Source organism: Poecilia reticulata, linkage group LG7 (genome assembly GCF_000633615.1).
Source record: "Poecilia reticulata strain Guanapo linkage group LG7, Guppy_female_1.0+MT, whole genome shotgun sequence".
Classification (NCBI taxonomy): domain Eukaryota; kingdom Metazoa; phylum Chordata; class Actinopteri; order Cyprinodontiformes; family Poeciliidae; genus Poecilia; species Poecilia reticulata.
In genome coordinates, this window is record NC_024337.1 from 17,722,783 (window position 1) to 17,736,387 (window position 13,605).

Sequence of the window (13,605 nt, forward strand, 5' to 3'; positions counted from 1 at the left end):
TCTGGAGTCAGCAGCTGTGTTTCCATTACAAATGTGATCAAAAGTTTGTCTTTATACCGCTAGTGACGAAAAACACCATTTTGCTTACGGATCATCATAATTCATTTTTATTTGTTGTTTTATTTATTTTGAATATTTAAAATGTCTTCCAGTTCCAGTGTTAAATGATCATTAGGATTTAAAGTTTATTGATCTTTGAGAATGCGTTCTTCCATTACTATGCCATCACCATTATATCTTGAAAATAGTCTCAAAACAACAATTTTATCGTTTACTGCAGGGGTGGTCAAAGTGCGGCCCGGGGGCCTTTTGTGGCCCTTGGATTAATTTTGTGACTGCAATTCAAGAATGGGACAAATTTGGCCTTGCAACATTTTTTGTAAAACTTTTTAGGATGATATTTTCCATGGCAAGTTTATATCATCTTAAACGTACAACACAAATAATTTTTCTTGAGTTAGCCTTTTTAAAATTACTATTATGTTATTAGTTGTGCCTCAAACATCCAGCATGTTTTCACCCAAAAACAGACTTTGGCACACCCATTATTACATTTGACTAAATACAGCAAAAGTTGTAAAAAATGAATTTTGTAGACTTAAATATTTAAAATAATTACTCCAAAAAGTTACATAACTGTAAACATTAAGGTAATAAATATTAATAATTTTTCTTTAAAAAATATTGATATAAAAAATTTATATTGATATTAATATATTGACATATTAATAATTTGATGGAATTATTCAAATGTTTAATAATTTTATTAAATATTTGATAAAATATTAACTGTTTTATTTATTGTTGTTCAGGTAAAAGAGAAACCACAATAATTTTTTTTGCATTTTTATTTGGTGGGGCGAAATTAAACTTTTGGCCCCTGAATATTTTCAGCTTGGGGATTTTGGCCCTTGGCTCAAAACATTTGGACTCTCCTGGTTTATCACAAAACTATTTAACATGTAATTGTGGAATTACATGTCAGCTGCTAACCACCTAGTGCTCAGAGTTTATATCCGGTTTCTCTCGTCTTTTAGGCACCTATCACTCATCGGTTTCTCCCGGCTCGGTTCGGAGACTCCCTCCGCCTCTGCTGCGCCCCCCTCCTCCTCCCCTTGACGCGGACAATTCGTCGTTGCTCCCAGAGGCGCTGCCCGTTCCCCGCAGCGCCACCAGCAACCCTCCCTCCCCGCTCCTCAGCAGCTCCTCTCTGATCCAGAGCACCAGTTTCCTGGAGTCGATTCCAGTGACCCTGACCATGGAGCCCAAAGACTGGATCGACATCGGCCTGGAGGATGAGGCCGGCGGCAGCGGCGGCGTGTCGGTGCCTGAAGCGAGCCTGGAGAAGCGGAAGGGCGAGCGGACGCGGCGCTTCAGAGGGTTCGACGTGGAACTGCGGAGAAAGCCCGGGGAGGGATTCGGGTTTGTGATTGCCTCTCAGGACTTGGAGAACGGACGAGGTAAGATCCGGCATCACCCATAAAATATCAGAACTTCTGAAAAGCACTAACAGTTGGTTACCTGCCCAAAGCAACGGGTTTTATTTGGATGCCCTTGTGCAAAGAAGCACCATTAGGTAATTGCACATTAAAATTGCTTGGCGTGGCCACAAGCCACTGAATGAGTCACAATCCCTCATCTACATTTTTCTGGTGCATTTGTTCACCTTGCAAACAATTTGTTTTGCATTCAGTCTTTCAGGTTGGTTTGTTACAATGTGCTTTTTAAATCTCCTGGTTCTGGTCGTTTAAAACACGTCTTTGTTGGGTTTTTACCGTCGTCGTCTGGCGCTTTTCAGTTCAAGGCTCTTTGCTGGAGAGTTCAGGTCCTTCAAGCTCTGCAGCACTTAGAGCTAATTGGACCCCAGAGACTCCGGTGAAGGACTGGTCACTCTGCAGAAACACAAAACATTACCAACTCTTTCTGTGTCTTAGTGCACTTGAAAGAAGACAAAAGTAGCTTTCATTGAGATTTAGGAGCTTTTTTAAGTGAGTAATTTCTTAATATTGATGAAAAATTTCTCGTTCCATTGGCTAATTATTTAGCTTGTAACAAGATTTTTTCCATGTTATAAATAATCTACCATTTGAACTAGTTGCTGAAAAGTTACGTTTGTCTCATTTCAAGTGTAATAAGATATTAGAAACTAAACCAAACGGTAAAATTTTGTGTTTTTGCAATGAAGAGATACAAAATCTTTAAATCTGTTTGTTTTTAACAGAATAAGAGGCGTCCAGAAATTAGTGGATTGGTTTTCCATAAACTTTTAATCCACTCAATCATAACCGTTTTCTGCAGAACCTTTTTTTAAATTTTTTTGTTGCCACAGAGCGTGGAGGTTTATTTATGTCCTCTCTGGGAACAGAACTGCTCTTATCGCCTCGGTTTGGTGTTTATTGCGTCTACAGCAGGTGAAACGCAGCATCCCCAACGATGCATAAGCCTCTCCTCCTCTCTGGGATGCAGATAAAACCGCTTTATGGTCGAACACAAACACGTGCTTGTTTTCACGCCGATAAACCCCCATGTCGTCTTATCTTGTCAAGAAGTCCCCTCCGTCCCTGTCTCTCTCTCTCTCTCTCTCTCTCTCTTTTCCGTCTGTCCTGTCTTTCTCTCCCTCTCCGCCGCTCGTCTCATAAGCTCCCGCCCACTCTCCGTCTCTCACCCCCCTTCTCCCTCTGCAGTAAAAGCGTCCAGTCTGGTTTTCCAGGAGATTAAAACTCTCCCCCTCCCTCGTACCTCTCTGCTCTCTCCACCACCTCTGAATGCTTCAGGGAAATGCTGAACATTTCCCTCGCTGCGGAGCAACAGAGGGGGAACGGCCAGCCTGTGTTTTAGCTCCTGTTGCAAGTGAAGCCTTCAAGCTGCTGGACTTGGAATAAAGGAAATTTTTTTTGTTGCTGTTTTCTTTCTTTTCCTTTTTCTTTTTGTTGCATTAGCTAATCAAAGAGCCATGCTGGAGAGACTACAGTCTGCTTTGAAAACTGTAAAGGAGTCCAAACGTAAATATTTTTAATCACTTCATGTTTGCATGTCCTGAAGTTTGTTTTGTGTGAAAGTTGGTCACATGTCTCAGGTGCTGCTGCTGCTGCTGTTGTTGCTACAGAAGTGGACTTTTGCATGTTGAGATTATCTGTGATTTTTGAGCCGTCAGAAAGACGATTAGAGAGAATTTCAGCTGCGTTTCGAGGAGAACCTGCCGACGCTCGGTGCCGGTTACGTCCGCATCCGAGCCGCAGAGGGGGGGCTTGGTGATGACAGGGGGGCTGTTACCTTTCATGAATGGTGGCTGCAGGACGTACCGCAGTGGGATTACGGTGGACACAGAGAGCCACGAGGGAAAGACCCCACAGGATAAAAAAAGCAATCTGTGCGTTCGCATGCAGCTGTGCCTGTTCTCCCACATCTGTGACCAAATGTGTTCGTCCCGGTCTCCGGGCATGTGTGTGTGTCTGCACAATGGTGCCGTGTGCGTGTTTATTCATCTGTTTGCTGATGTATTATGCATGATAAGAAGACTATGTCCAAAGCTGCCTTGGCTTTGATCTGACCTGATTGCCGTTTCTGCCTGGGTCACCCAGATTATGTCCAGATTGGAGATGTTTCTGGGCTCCGAGTTGCCTTTTAACCAAATCATCGTCCCTGTTTGACATGCACTTCATCTCCTCTGGCATATTCTTCGCCCCCTCGTCACAGGTTCAGTCTGTTAACGAGCATTTTAACTTTAAATCAAACGTGCTGTTTTTACCCAGAGAGCGATGAGGGGTTTTGGTATTAAATGGAAAATGTTTATTCTGGGTTACGTAAGGCCACTGACAGGACTCTGGAGGGGCCAGCTGTCACCAAAACGCAGCTTGCTCTCAACGCAGGGATGGGGGTGGGGGGGCCGGCATAAAAAAACCAAGAAGATTCACATCTGAGTAGAGAAAATCTGTAAGCAGCAGCTTCTTATCTGCTGGAGGAGATTATTGTAGGAACATTTAAATCTCGGCTGCTCCGTATTTTTTCCTCATCAAACTCGTACGCTGGTCAGCGTTGAGCCTAAATCTCAGATAAGACGAAGCGAGGAAGCTAACGGTTTCTGTGTTTTACTTTGAAACCGGCGCATCACAACAACCCACTCAGCTCCTTCTCACCTCTGACCTCTTCCTCACACTTTATTTATTTACTTAATTTATTGCAGCTCGTGACGATGAGCAGTGCAGAGGCTCAGAGTGGAGGACTGCCAACATTGTTTCCCACACACAGCAAAGGAAAAAGTATTTAAATAGATCACGTGTGTCAAACTCGAGGCCCGAGGGCCAAATCCGGCCCACTGGTGCTTTTATGTGGCCGTCAAGATAATGGCTGTGTTTTAATATTATTTTATCAACCAAATCAAAGCTGTTTTTATCTGTATAATGCAAAATTACATCAATGTGAAAAGATATTCAATATACGTTTTCATTTTAATAAGTAATTTATTAATATTTTAAGTTTGTTGACGGGTTTTATTAATGCATTCTGGCACAAGAAGCCCTTTGAGAATGTCAAATATCTTAATACGGCCCAAAATAAAAATGAGTTTAACATCCCCGACAGTTTAAGTTTATTTTATCATATAGTATTGACAGAAGTCATGTAAGAGTAGACACAGACCAATAATAATATAATATTTGATGCAGATAGAGGGGCAGTTTCAGTTTATAGTGAATTTCATGAAGACAGAAAGATAAAATAGACAGAAGATGGATGGAAGGATCTGACAAAAAAAGGAGGGACTGAACTGTGAGGCTTAGGTGACGGGGAAGGTGATTATTTGAATGCAAAGCATTACAAATTCAAATTAATAATCTTTAGAAGAAACAGGAATGTAATTAAACAGAGAGGAAACCAAGGGAAACGGTAACCAAGTAAAACATGACGAAACATATAAATCGAAGGCGGAAAAAGAGAAAAATCTTTAAAAAGAAAAACTTTACAAGGAGAAATAATTATAAAAAATAATCTCAGTCAACTGATAGAAACAACGGATGTTAGAGGATTCAAATAGAGACTGAATGACCGAATGAATCAAGAGTCGGCCTGCAAAGGAGCGAAATGTTTCCTGTAAATTCACAAAAACTTTGAACGCATTTTAACAGATGCTAAGAGCTTCGACAAGTTTGAACCACAAATTTTCCTTAAAGGCGACTCAGTCGGACTTGTAAACCAGTATGAGAGCCAAGGATTAGCTACATCTTTAGTGCGGAAGACATTTCTTTTGGTATCTTCATTTAATTTTAAGTTAACTGATTAAAGACGCTCAAGCTAATAGCTAGCCCCAGATTAGCTTAGACCAAAACAGGGTAAATCCCTCACAGACAGACAAAAAAAGCTTTACATGTTCCACTTCAGAAAGTAACGACTGGATTTCCATCTTCTGCCTCCATCATCAATGTAAATAAACATAAAATAACCCAATAATTCAAAGTGGCTAAAGAATAACTGGATAATTAGCCACAGCATTATCTATACTGGAGTTGGTTTCAGGAAGATGTTGACTGAATCCTCCTGGATTTATACTAAATAAAGACGTTAAGAGAGTTTAGTTATAATCTGATTTATGTTTTATAACAGAACCTCTCTGCAAAAACTAAAAACCTGAGCTGTCCCCTTAGCTGCTTGCAGAGAAAAAGAAATGTTGCAGTGTATTTCTTTCAGACGTGAGTGGCATACTAATGCAGACAACCTGCAAGTTTGCAGAACAGCAGAAAATTACTGACGTTGTATAAATATTAAGTGTAAAAATCCAAAATGTGACGTTGCGTGACAGATTTAGGACAGAACAATCAGTTCTGGCCTGGAGGCTTCTGGTCATGACTCCTTGTTCTGGAGGTAAAAGGCGAATCAATAGAGGGAAGAAATGTTGCTGGCGCGCCAGAAAAAGGTGAATTAGGATGAAACAAAGGGGGAAATGTTTCAAGGAGACAAAGAGGGTAGAAAAAACTCCCACTGGAAGTAATTTATAGGATTAACCCAGTCAAAAAGCAAGCTGACGCTTTATTACAGCTTGTTTAGCAAATCTAGCATGTTCTCTGTTGGGGTAAATCTTCCTGCTCTTAAACAGAATCGATGATTAAAAAAAATAAAACACTTTTATGCTAGTTGAGGTTTAGACTTTAAAGATGACCTGTTATGTTTCCTTGAGGAGGTTCAGGTGGGTTTATGCACCACACAAAACACTTTAATTACATTTTTTTGGCTCAAGATCATTTTTAGAAAATTAGATTTCAGTTCTGCCTATTTTAAGCTCCTTTAAGATCAAGCATAATACATCTTTGATAAGCATTAGTAGAACCTCCTGCACAACCAACGAGAATGCAGCAAATGGTTTCTGAGTGGTAAGTGACCAACTAGGGCTCTCAACGTTAATAATCTAAAACATGTTAATATAACATAAGTGTGCACTAAGTATAGCCTGCTTAGTGCTCTGGTGAAATCCACTGAATCACAACCAGCTTAGAGTTAACACAGGGGTGTCAAACTCCAGTCCTCGAGGGCCGGTGTCCTGCAACTTTTAGAAGTGCCTCTGCTACACCACACCTGAATAGAATAATTGGGTCATTAGCAAGGCTCTGGAGAACTGAGGAGGTAATTAAGCCATTTGATTCAGGTGTTTTGTACCTGTGGCACATCTAAAAACTGCAGGACAGCGGCCCTTCAGGACTGGAGTTTGACACCCCTGAGTTAACATCTCTAAATTACATTGGAATAAAATCACTTCTTTTAATTTTATTCCATTTTATTTAAACCTTCCTGAATGAAACAATAAAACATTTTCCATCCATCCATCCATCCATTTTCTTGCACCCTTGTCCCTAAGTGGGGTTGGGAGGGGTCTATCTCCAGCTAATGTTTCAGGCGAGAGGCGGGGGTCACCCTGGACAGGTCGCCAGTCGGTCGCAGGGCAACACAGAGACACACAACCACTCACACCTAGGGGCAATTTGGAGAGTCATAGTTAATCTGACAGTCATGTTTTTGGACTGTGGGAGGAAACCGGAGTACCCGGAGAAAACCCACGCATGCACAGGGAGAACATGCAAACTCCATGCAGAAAGACCAGGGCCGGGAATTGAACCCAGAACCTTCTTGCTGCAAGGCAACAGCTCTACCAACTGCGCCACTGTGCAGCCCATAAAACATTTTCTTAAACACATTTTGAAAACTGGCATTTTTGCATTTGAAGCTCACAAAGTTAAGCTTTGTGAGCTTAATCTTGATTAATCATGGTGTAATTAAAGCACAGAATATTTTTTAATCAATTGACATCACCATCAACAACAAAACACTTGTCTTTTCCAGCAGCCGTTGTACAACGCATACCGCAGCAAAACCAGCTGCTCATTTTCTAGACACCAAAAAACAGTAAAGTGGTTTTATTTGGACTGTTTTTAGAAGCATTTGAAACCCAAATTAAGTACAAAAAAGTGCAAAATGTGAATTTTTACATAGTAGGTCCCCTTTAAATATTAAATAAAATGTGATATTTACCATTTAGACTGATCTGACTGATGGATTTTGTTCCTGTTCCAGCTGCGTCCCTCCTTCCTCACCGCTTCGTCACGGTCCGGCGCGGCAGCCCGGCAGCGAAGAGCGGCCAGATCCGGCCCGGAGACCGCCTGGAGGCCGTCGAGGGCCGCTCGGTGGTGACACTGCCTCACCGGGAGCTCGCTCAGATTCTCCGCAGAGCCGGAAACACGCTGCGCCTCACCATCGTGCCGCGGCCCAGCACCTGTAAGCAAACACAGCACAGAGCCGACCGGCCTGGCGCTCAGCCAGCTATCTAACCAAAACCTTAATCCACCTCAGACGCTTCAAACCACACAGAAACCGCCGACCACGACCACGGTCACAGGGGCAGGAAGGGTCAGAGGTCACGCCCAAAGGTGAGGACATGCTTCTCCTGAAGGCCTGTGTGCTTCCAGAAACGGGAGTGATCGTCGTTGCCTTTCTCCCTCCCTGCCAGCGTGACTCCAGGTATTACAGCGTTGACCTGGACCGCGGACCGTCGGGCTTCGGCTTCAGCCTCCGAGGCGGCAGCGAGTACAACATGGGGCTCTACGTCCTCGGGCTGATGGAGGGCGGCCCCGCGTCACGCAGCCAGAAGATACAGGTGGCGTCACACAGTCCGACTTTTAATCTGAGCAAATTCATTTAGCAGGGAAAAGTAGCTTTACTCACAAATGCCAAATATACAAACGTTTATTTTTTCCTTCATCTTTTTTAATGATTTTACCATTTATAGTGTTATAATTGAACATTTATAAATGATTAATGCTACGTTACCAATGCTATATTAAATGAGTCTGTTTTAATAGTAAATGTAAATTGTTCATTATGTCAGGAAATGACAACAAAAAGCCACACAAACAAACAGCATCTTACAAAGTATTCAAGGTCTAGTTTCTATTTTTTATTTTGCTTCAAATAAAACAAAATTAACTTACAAGTAACATGTCATCAAGATAAAGGAGCTTGTTTTAAGTAAATAATTCCTTAATATTGATGAAAAAATGCCAGTTCCAGTGGCAGATTATTCCACGTATAGCAATAAACTTTTCTCACGTTATAAGTGAAATAATTTACCTGGGGAACTAGAACTTTTTCATCAGTATTAAGAAATTATTGACTCAGTTCGAATTGGGACAGAAATCTCCATATTTCTTACATTTTCATCTACTGATGTTCGTTTTCACTGCACTGAGTCAAATGATCCAAACCATTTGAAAAACCTGTTCCCCTCCTCGCCTGTGGGGGCGCTGCGCCAAGAGCCACTGAAGGAAATGACATAAAATCCACTGAAGAAGACGCTGAGCGCCACTTCCTTCCTTGTAAAAATGTAAACAGAAATTTTACTGGTTGTAAAATTTCTTTTTGTCTTTGGTAAAAGATCATGAGCAATTTCTCCAACTACTTCCAAACACACTTTATTTTACCCACAATGCCCTGCACTGTAGTCCACTTCCTGCTTTTGGTGCTGTCTCCGGTTCATTTGACGTTCACATATGAATTTGAACCAAAACTCGGGTTTCTAAGCAAACCAGAGTTTGATTCTTTTTTGGTTCGTTTTTTAATTCACACCTTGGCAAACGAACTGAACTCTGCAGAAAAACAAACTAATCTGTCTAATCCAGGGCTGCTGCTGTGAATGCAGCATAAGCATCTCAAGAGATTGAACAGCAGCCATAACTATGGAATAAATCCTAAATAGTACAGTGTGTACTGAAAAGTTTATTCTGTAATATAGCAGCAGAAAACCTGGAGCTTCAGATGCAGAGCCGCTATCGTCAGAATCGTAACAGGGAGAGTTTTGTTGAATCAGGAGATCTGGAGGTGAAACACCTGCTCCCCTTTTACGCTGTTTTTATTTCCTCCTGTGAGTGAAATGCGAAGTGATGGTGTGCTTGCAGGTCAGCGACCAGCTGGTGGAGATCAACGGGGACAGTACGACCGGGATGACCCACAGCCAGGCCGTGGAGATGATCCGCCGCGGAGGCCACCGGATCCACCTGGTGCTCAAGAGAGGCAACGGCTACGTGCCTGATTACGGTACGGCGCCGCCTGAGGCTTTTCAGCTCAAACCCTGCAAAAATACAAAACCTCACCAAGTATCTTAGGTTCAGTTTCTACTGCAAATATCTTCAAACCTGACAAAACTAACTTATGTGTAACTTTCGGCAAGAATTATTAACTTGTTTTAAGTCAATAATAATACTTATAAAACACTAGTAGATTATTTCTATGGAAAAGAAAAAAGTTACGACTTTTCCACCCAAATTCTTGTGATTTTTCATAATAAAAACTTGAAAAAATACAGAATCTTATCTTTCATTTTTGTCTAGTTTCTTGTCCAAATATCTTATAATACTTTAAATAAGATGAAACAAACTTACAAGTAACTTTTCAGCAAGATATAGGAGCTTAATTTAAGTAAATAATTCATTAATATTGATTTTATAAAGATCCAATGGCAGATTATTTAACTTATAACAAAACATTTTCCCCATGTTATAAGTGAAATAATTTACCAGTGGAACTAGAACTATTTCATCAATATTAATGAATTATTCACTTAAAACCTCTGTAGTGTTAAAAAGTTACTTGTAAGTTCATCTTATTTGAAGCGCACTAAGACATTCACACTGGAAACTAGACCAAAAATACTTGGTAATATTTTGTGTTTTTGCATTAAAAGCACCAAAATACATTTATTAGGTGCCTGAATGGACAGATGTTTATAACGAGAAACTCCTGTTCTGATAGCTGCGTCTTCCAGGTGTTATTTTCTTTATTCCTCTCTTTTATCTTAATGACTAATTAAAATCCTTTCCACTGTTTCGTTCTCTCTTCCACCTCTGATTTCTCTACTTTTCTGCTCCATTGAAACCTTCTTTCTGGTAACATTTCCACTCCACCTTCACCTTGTGCATGTCTTGGCCGTCCCTTTCATTTCCACTCGTTTCCCCTCTTCTCTTCTCTTTGCCTCTCAGTGGAGCTCTCCAGCTTGTCTCTCTGTATGACCAACTCCAAGCTAGGCGAGCCTTGCTTCTATGTCATTGGACGGACAGAGAATACGCGGTTGGTAATGGTTCCTGTTAGTTCTCCCATTTTCTGCCTCTCTACATCTCTTTAACCACTCTCCACTGCTGTCTGCGCTCAGTAAAAGTTAGCGTATGTCGGACTTCCTCATTATAAGATCATGAGATTAGTTAGTAATGAACAACGTTATGTTTCTTGCAAATTCGCCTGTGAGCAGAATGCTTTTGCCTTCGTGATTTGTGAGTATGTGAATGCATAATGTGAGAGCACGCTGATAAATAAATGCATGTTGTATGATTAATTCATGTTGCAGCACAGTAAGGATGTTCTTACCCAAGACGACCTTAAGAGCAGTGAAACACTTAAGCTGGAAGCTTTTTAATGTGCAGTGCCTTGCAATCGTATTTATGGGGGCTGAGCATGAAAATCACATTTTGTTAGCATTTTGTCTGACAGTCCAGCACAAAGTCGTGCATAATTGTGAAGTGGAAGGAAAGGGAAGCCTGGTTTAAAACATTTCATTATTAAAAATCTTCAGTACCCATGTAGCAATACAAGTAGAGCTCCATCATGTTTAATTGGTTGTTTTTACCGCCGTACAATGGCTGCTGGAAAAGACAAGCGTTTTTCTGTTTATGTACCATCCAGAAACCACTTTATGTTGTCTTGTTGGTTGTACAGAAAGCTCTACTGATGCTTTTCAAAGATGTACGGTTGTATAAATGCAGACATTTTCATGTGAGCGTAAACATGGAGTTGGGGGCGTGGCCAGCAGTAGATTATTAGGATTTAAAGTGACAGGAGGCCCCAAAACATCTCAGTAGGATTTTATGTGACAGACGAAATGGTTTAGAAATAGAAAGCTGAAAAAGTGTGGAGTGAATTTGTGTTTATCCTCACCGCGGCTCTAAGCTTTATGGCTGCAGCTGCAAATCTTTTATGGTAACAGCTCTAAATTAGTTCAATCGATAGGGCTGCTCTTTGACTAGGCCATTCTGAATAGATGGAGATCTATTATACACAATTCATAATTTTGTTCTTCCATTTGGATCTACTGCTTCTAAAAATAGACAAAGAGCTTAAAGTAAAAACTTATCCAACCGTTTTCAGGAAATAATTTTTTTATCAAAATCTTTTGGTGTCTAGAAAACAATCCTCCTAATTATTAAGTCACATTTTGAAGAACTGGCCAGATTGAAATCTCATTATCAGAGAATGATTTTGTTAATAAATATATTTATATATATAATGAACATGTTCTGTATAACCCATAGACTTATCCTAACCTGTTTAAGGAAGAATAATTGGTCGTGCTTAAAGTAACACTACCTTATAGCATGAAAGTGTTTTATTTTTAATTTAAGAACAGGAAGATTTATCCAAACAGAAATGAAACAAGCTGTAATTAAGCTTCATGTTGCTTTTTCACTTTATTTATAAATAAATCCTTTAAATAAAGTCAGAGAACAAGACAAAATGTGTAAAATTTAAAAACTTCATTCATACTTTTGTAAAGCACTGCGGATCAGATAAATCTGTCAGGCAAAGATTTTATTTTTCCTGTCTGCTTTCTGGCGACTCACCTTGTTTCCGTCTCCTCCTCACCTGTTCAGCCCGTGAGCACAGAATCACCTCCTCCTCCCTCCTGCACAACCCCAAAGAGCAGAGTCTGGCTGCAGTGAGCCCCACCGGACAGAGGGGGCGCCGCGCCAAGCAGACAAGGAGGAGCAGGTCGGTGGGAGATGTGACGGGGAGCGGGACGGGGGCCATCAGAGGAAGAACGAGAAGAAGGCGGGGCTCGGTAGGAGGAGGTCGCTTACGGAGCCCCGTCTCTGAGCGCGGGGACGGGGAGAGGAGGAAGAGGAGGCCTCAGAGTTTACCAAGAAACGTAATCAGGAAACATGACGACAAAGAGGCAGGAAGGGAAAGAAGAAGAGAGAAGGAAAGAGGGAGGAGCAGACAGAGAGAGAGGAAAAGCAGGAGTTTGGACAGGGGGAGGATGAGGGAGGAGGAAAAAGAGGAGGAGGAAGGACCTGCTGCTGAGGAGGAACCAGAGCGAAGAGCGGACTCAGTAGAAAGTGAAGACGACGATGTTTTCCTACCCATTCCAGTCCCGATCCACAGACTCCCCAGACCGAAGGAAAACCGGGAAGACGAAACCGATGAAAACTGGAACATGGTGGCAGAATACCGGGGCCTGAGGAGGGACGAGGAGGAGGAGGAGGAGGAAGAGGACGACGACTGTGGCGCAGAGTCGGCCATCTCTGATCGGCCCTTACCAGGAGTCACTGTGGTGGGTCCGGAGTCGCGCAGAGAGCCGTTCTCCTTCCTCGCCTCCACGCTGTCCCAGGACCAGCTGGGCGACGCCTCGTCGGAGTCTGGAGACAGCCAATCAGACTCCAGCGTCTCCGCCGCCAGCATTTCAGGGCTCTCGCTGGCCGCCGCCGCGCTGCCCGGCCCGTGGCTCGTCCCGGGTCAGCAGAGGCTGGTTCAGTTTGAGGATGAGCAACACGGGCGGGACAGGAGAAGAAGAAGAAGCAGCAGCGCCGCTGTTCCCTGACTGTTAACGAGAGATAAAACACGCAGCATTTAAACGACGCAGCATCAGATCCTGACCCATCTCCTCCTGACCAACCGTCACTTTGAACCTGCAGCTCATGTTCTTTGTGCCTTTCTGCAGCTCATCTCTGGACCACATTTCGGTTTGAGCCTCCACCAAATGTTGCAAACATTTTTCCAGAACGCTGCTGCACATTTCAACCTACCTTCAGTTACTGACCCACCCTGCAAAAACTCTAAATATTACCAAGTGTTTCTAGTTTCTAGTGCCAAGTGTCCTGGTGCTCATGAAATAGTAGCTTGTCTCTATCGAACGTAGTGCAATAAAAGAATAAACAGAGTTATTTCTTACGGTAATATTGATTTACAAGAAAATTCTACTTTCACTAATAGATTATTTCTATGGAAGAAGAATAAGAAAAAAAATCTGAATTCAGATTTTTAAAAAAATCTAAATTCTAAGAAAGAAAATCTGAATTCTGA

General features: G+C 41.9%; 1 protein-coding gene across 2 annotated transcripts in view; it reads left to right on the top strand.

Moving 5' to 3' along the window:
• The window catches only part of magixb (MAGI family member, X-linked b), a 76,848-nt gene extending 63,243 nt beyond the window's left edge, over positions 1-13,605 (top strand). For both annotated transcript variants that reach the window (XM_017305839.1, XM_017305838.1), the window contains 7 exons: positions 1,038-1,460; positions 2,940-3,002; positions 7,558-7,758; positions 7,834-7,910; positions 7,991-8,137; positions 9,435-9,573; positions 12,177-13,605. In XM_017305839.1, coding sequence (XP_017161328.1) covers positions 1,038-1,460; positions 2,940-3,002; positions 7,558-7,758; positions 7,834-7,910; positions 7,991-8,137; positions 9,435-9,573; positions 12,177-13,123 — 1,997 coding nt within the window. In that variant the 3' untranslated portion in view covers positions 13,124-13,605. The remainder of the gene's footprint in view (positions 1-1,037; positions 1,461-2,939; positions 3,003-7,557; positions 7,759-7,833; positions 7,911-7,990; positions 8,138-9,434; positions 9,574-12,176) is intronic.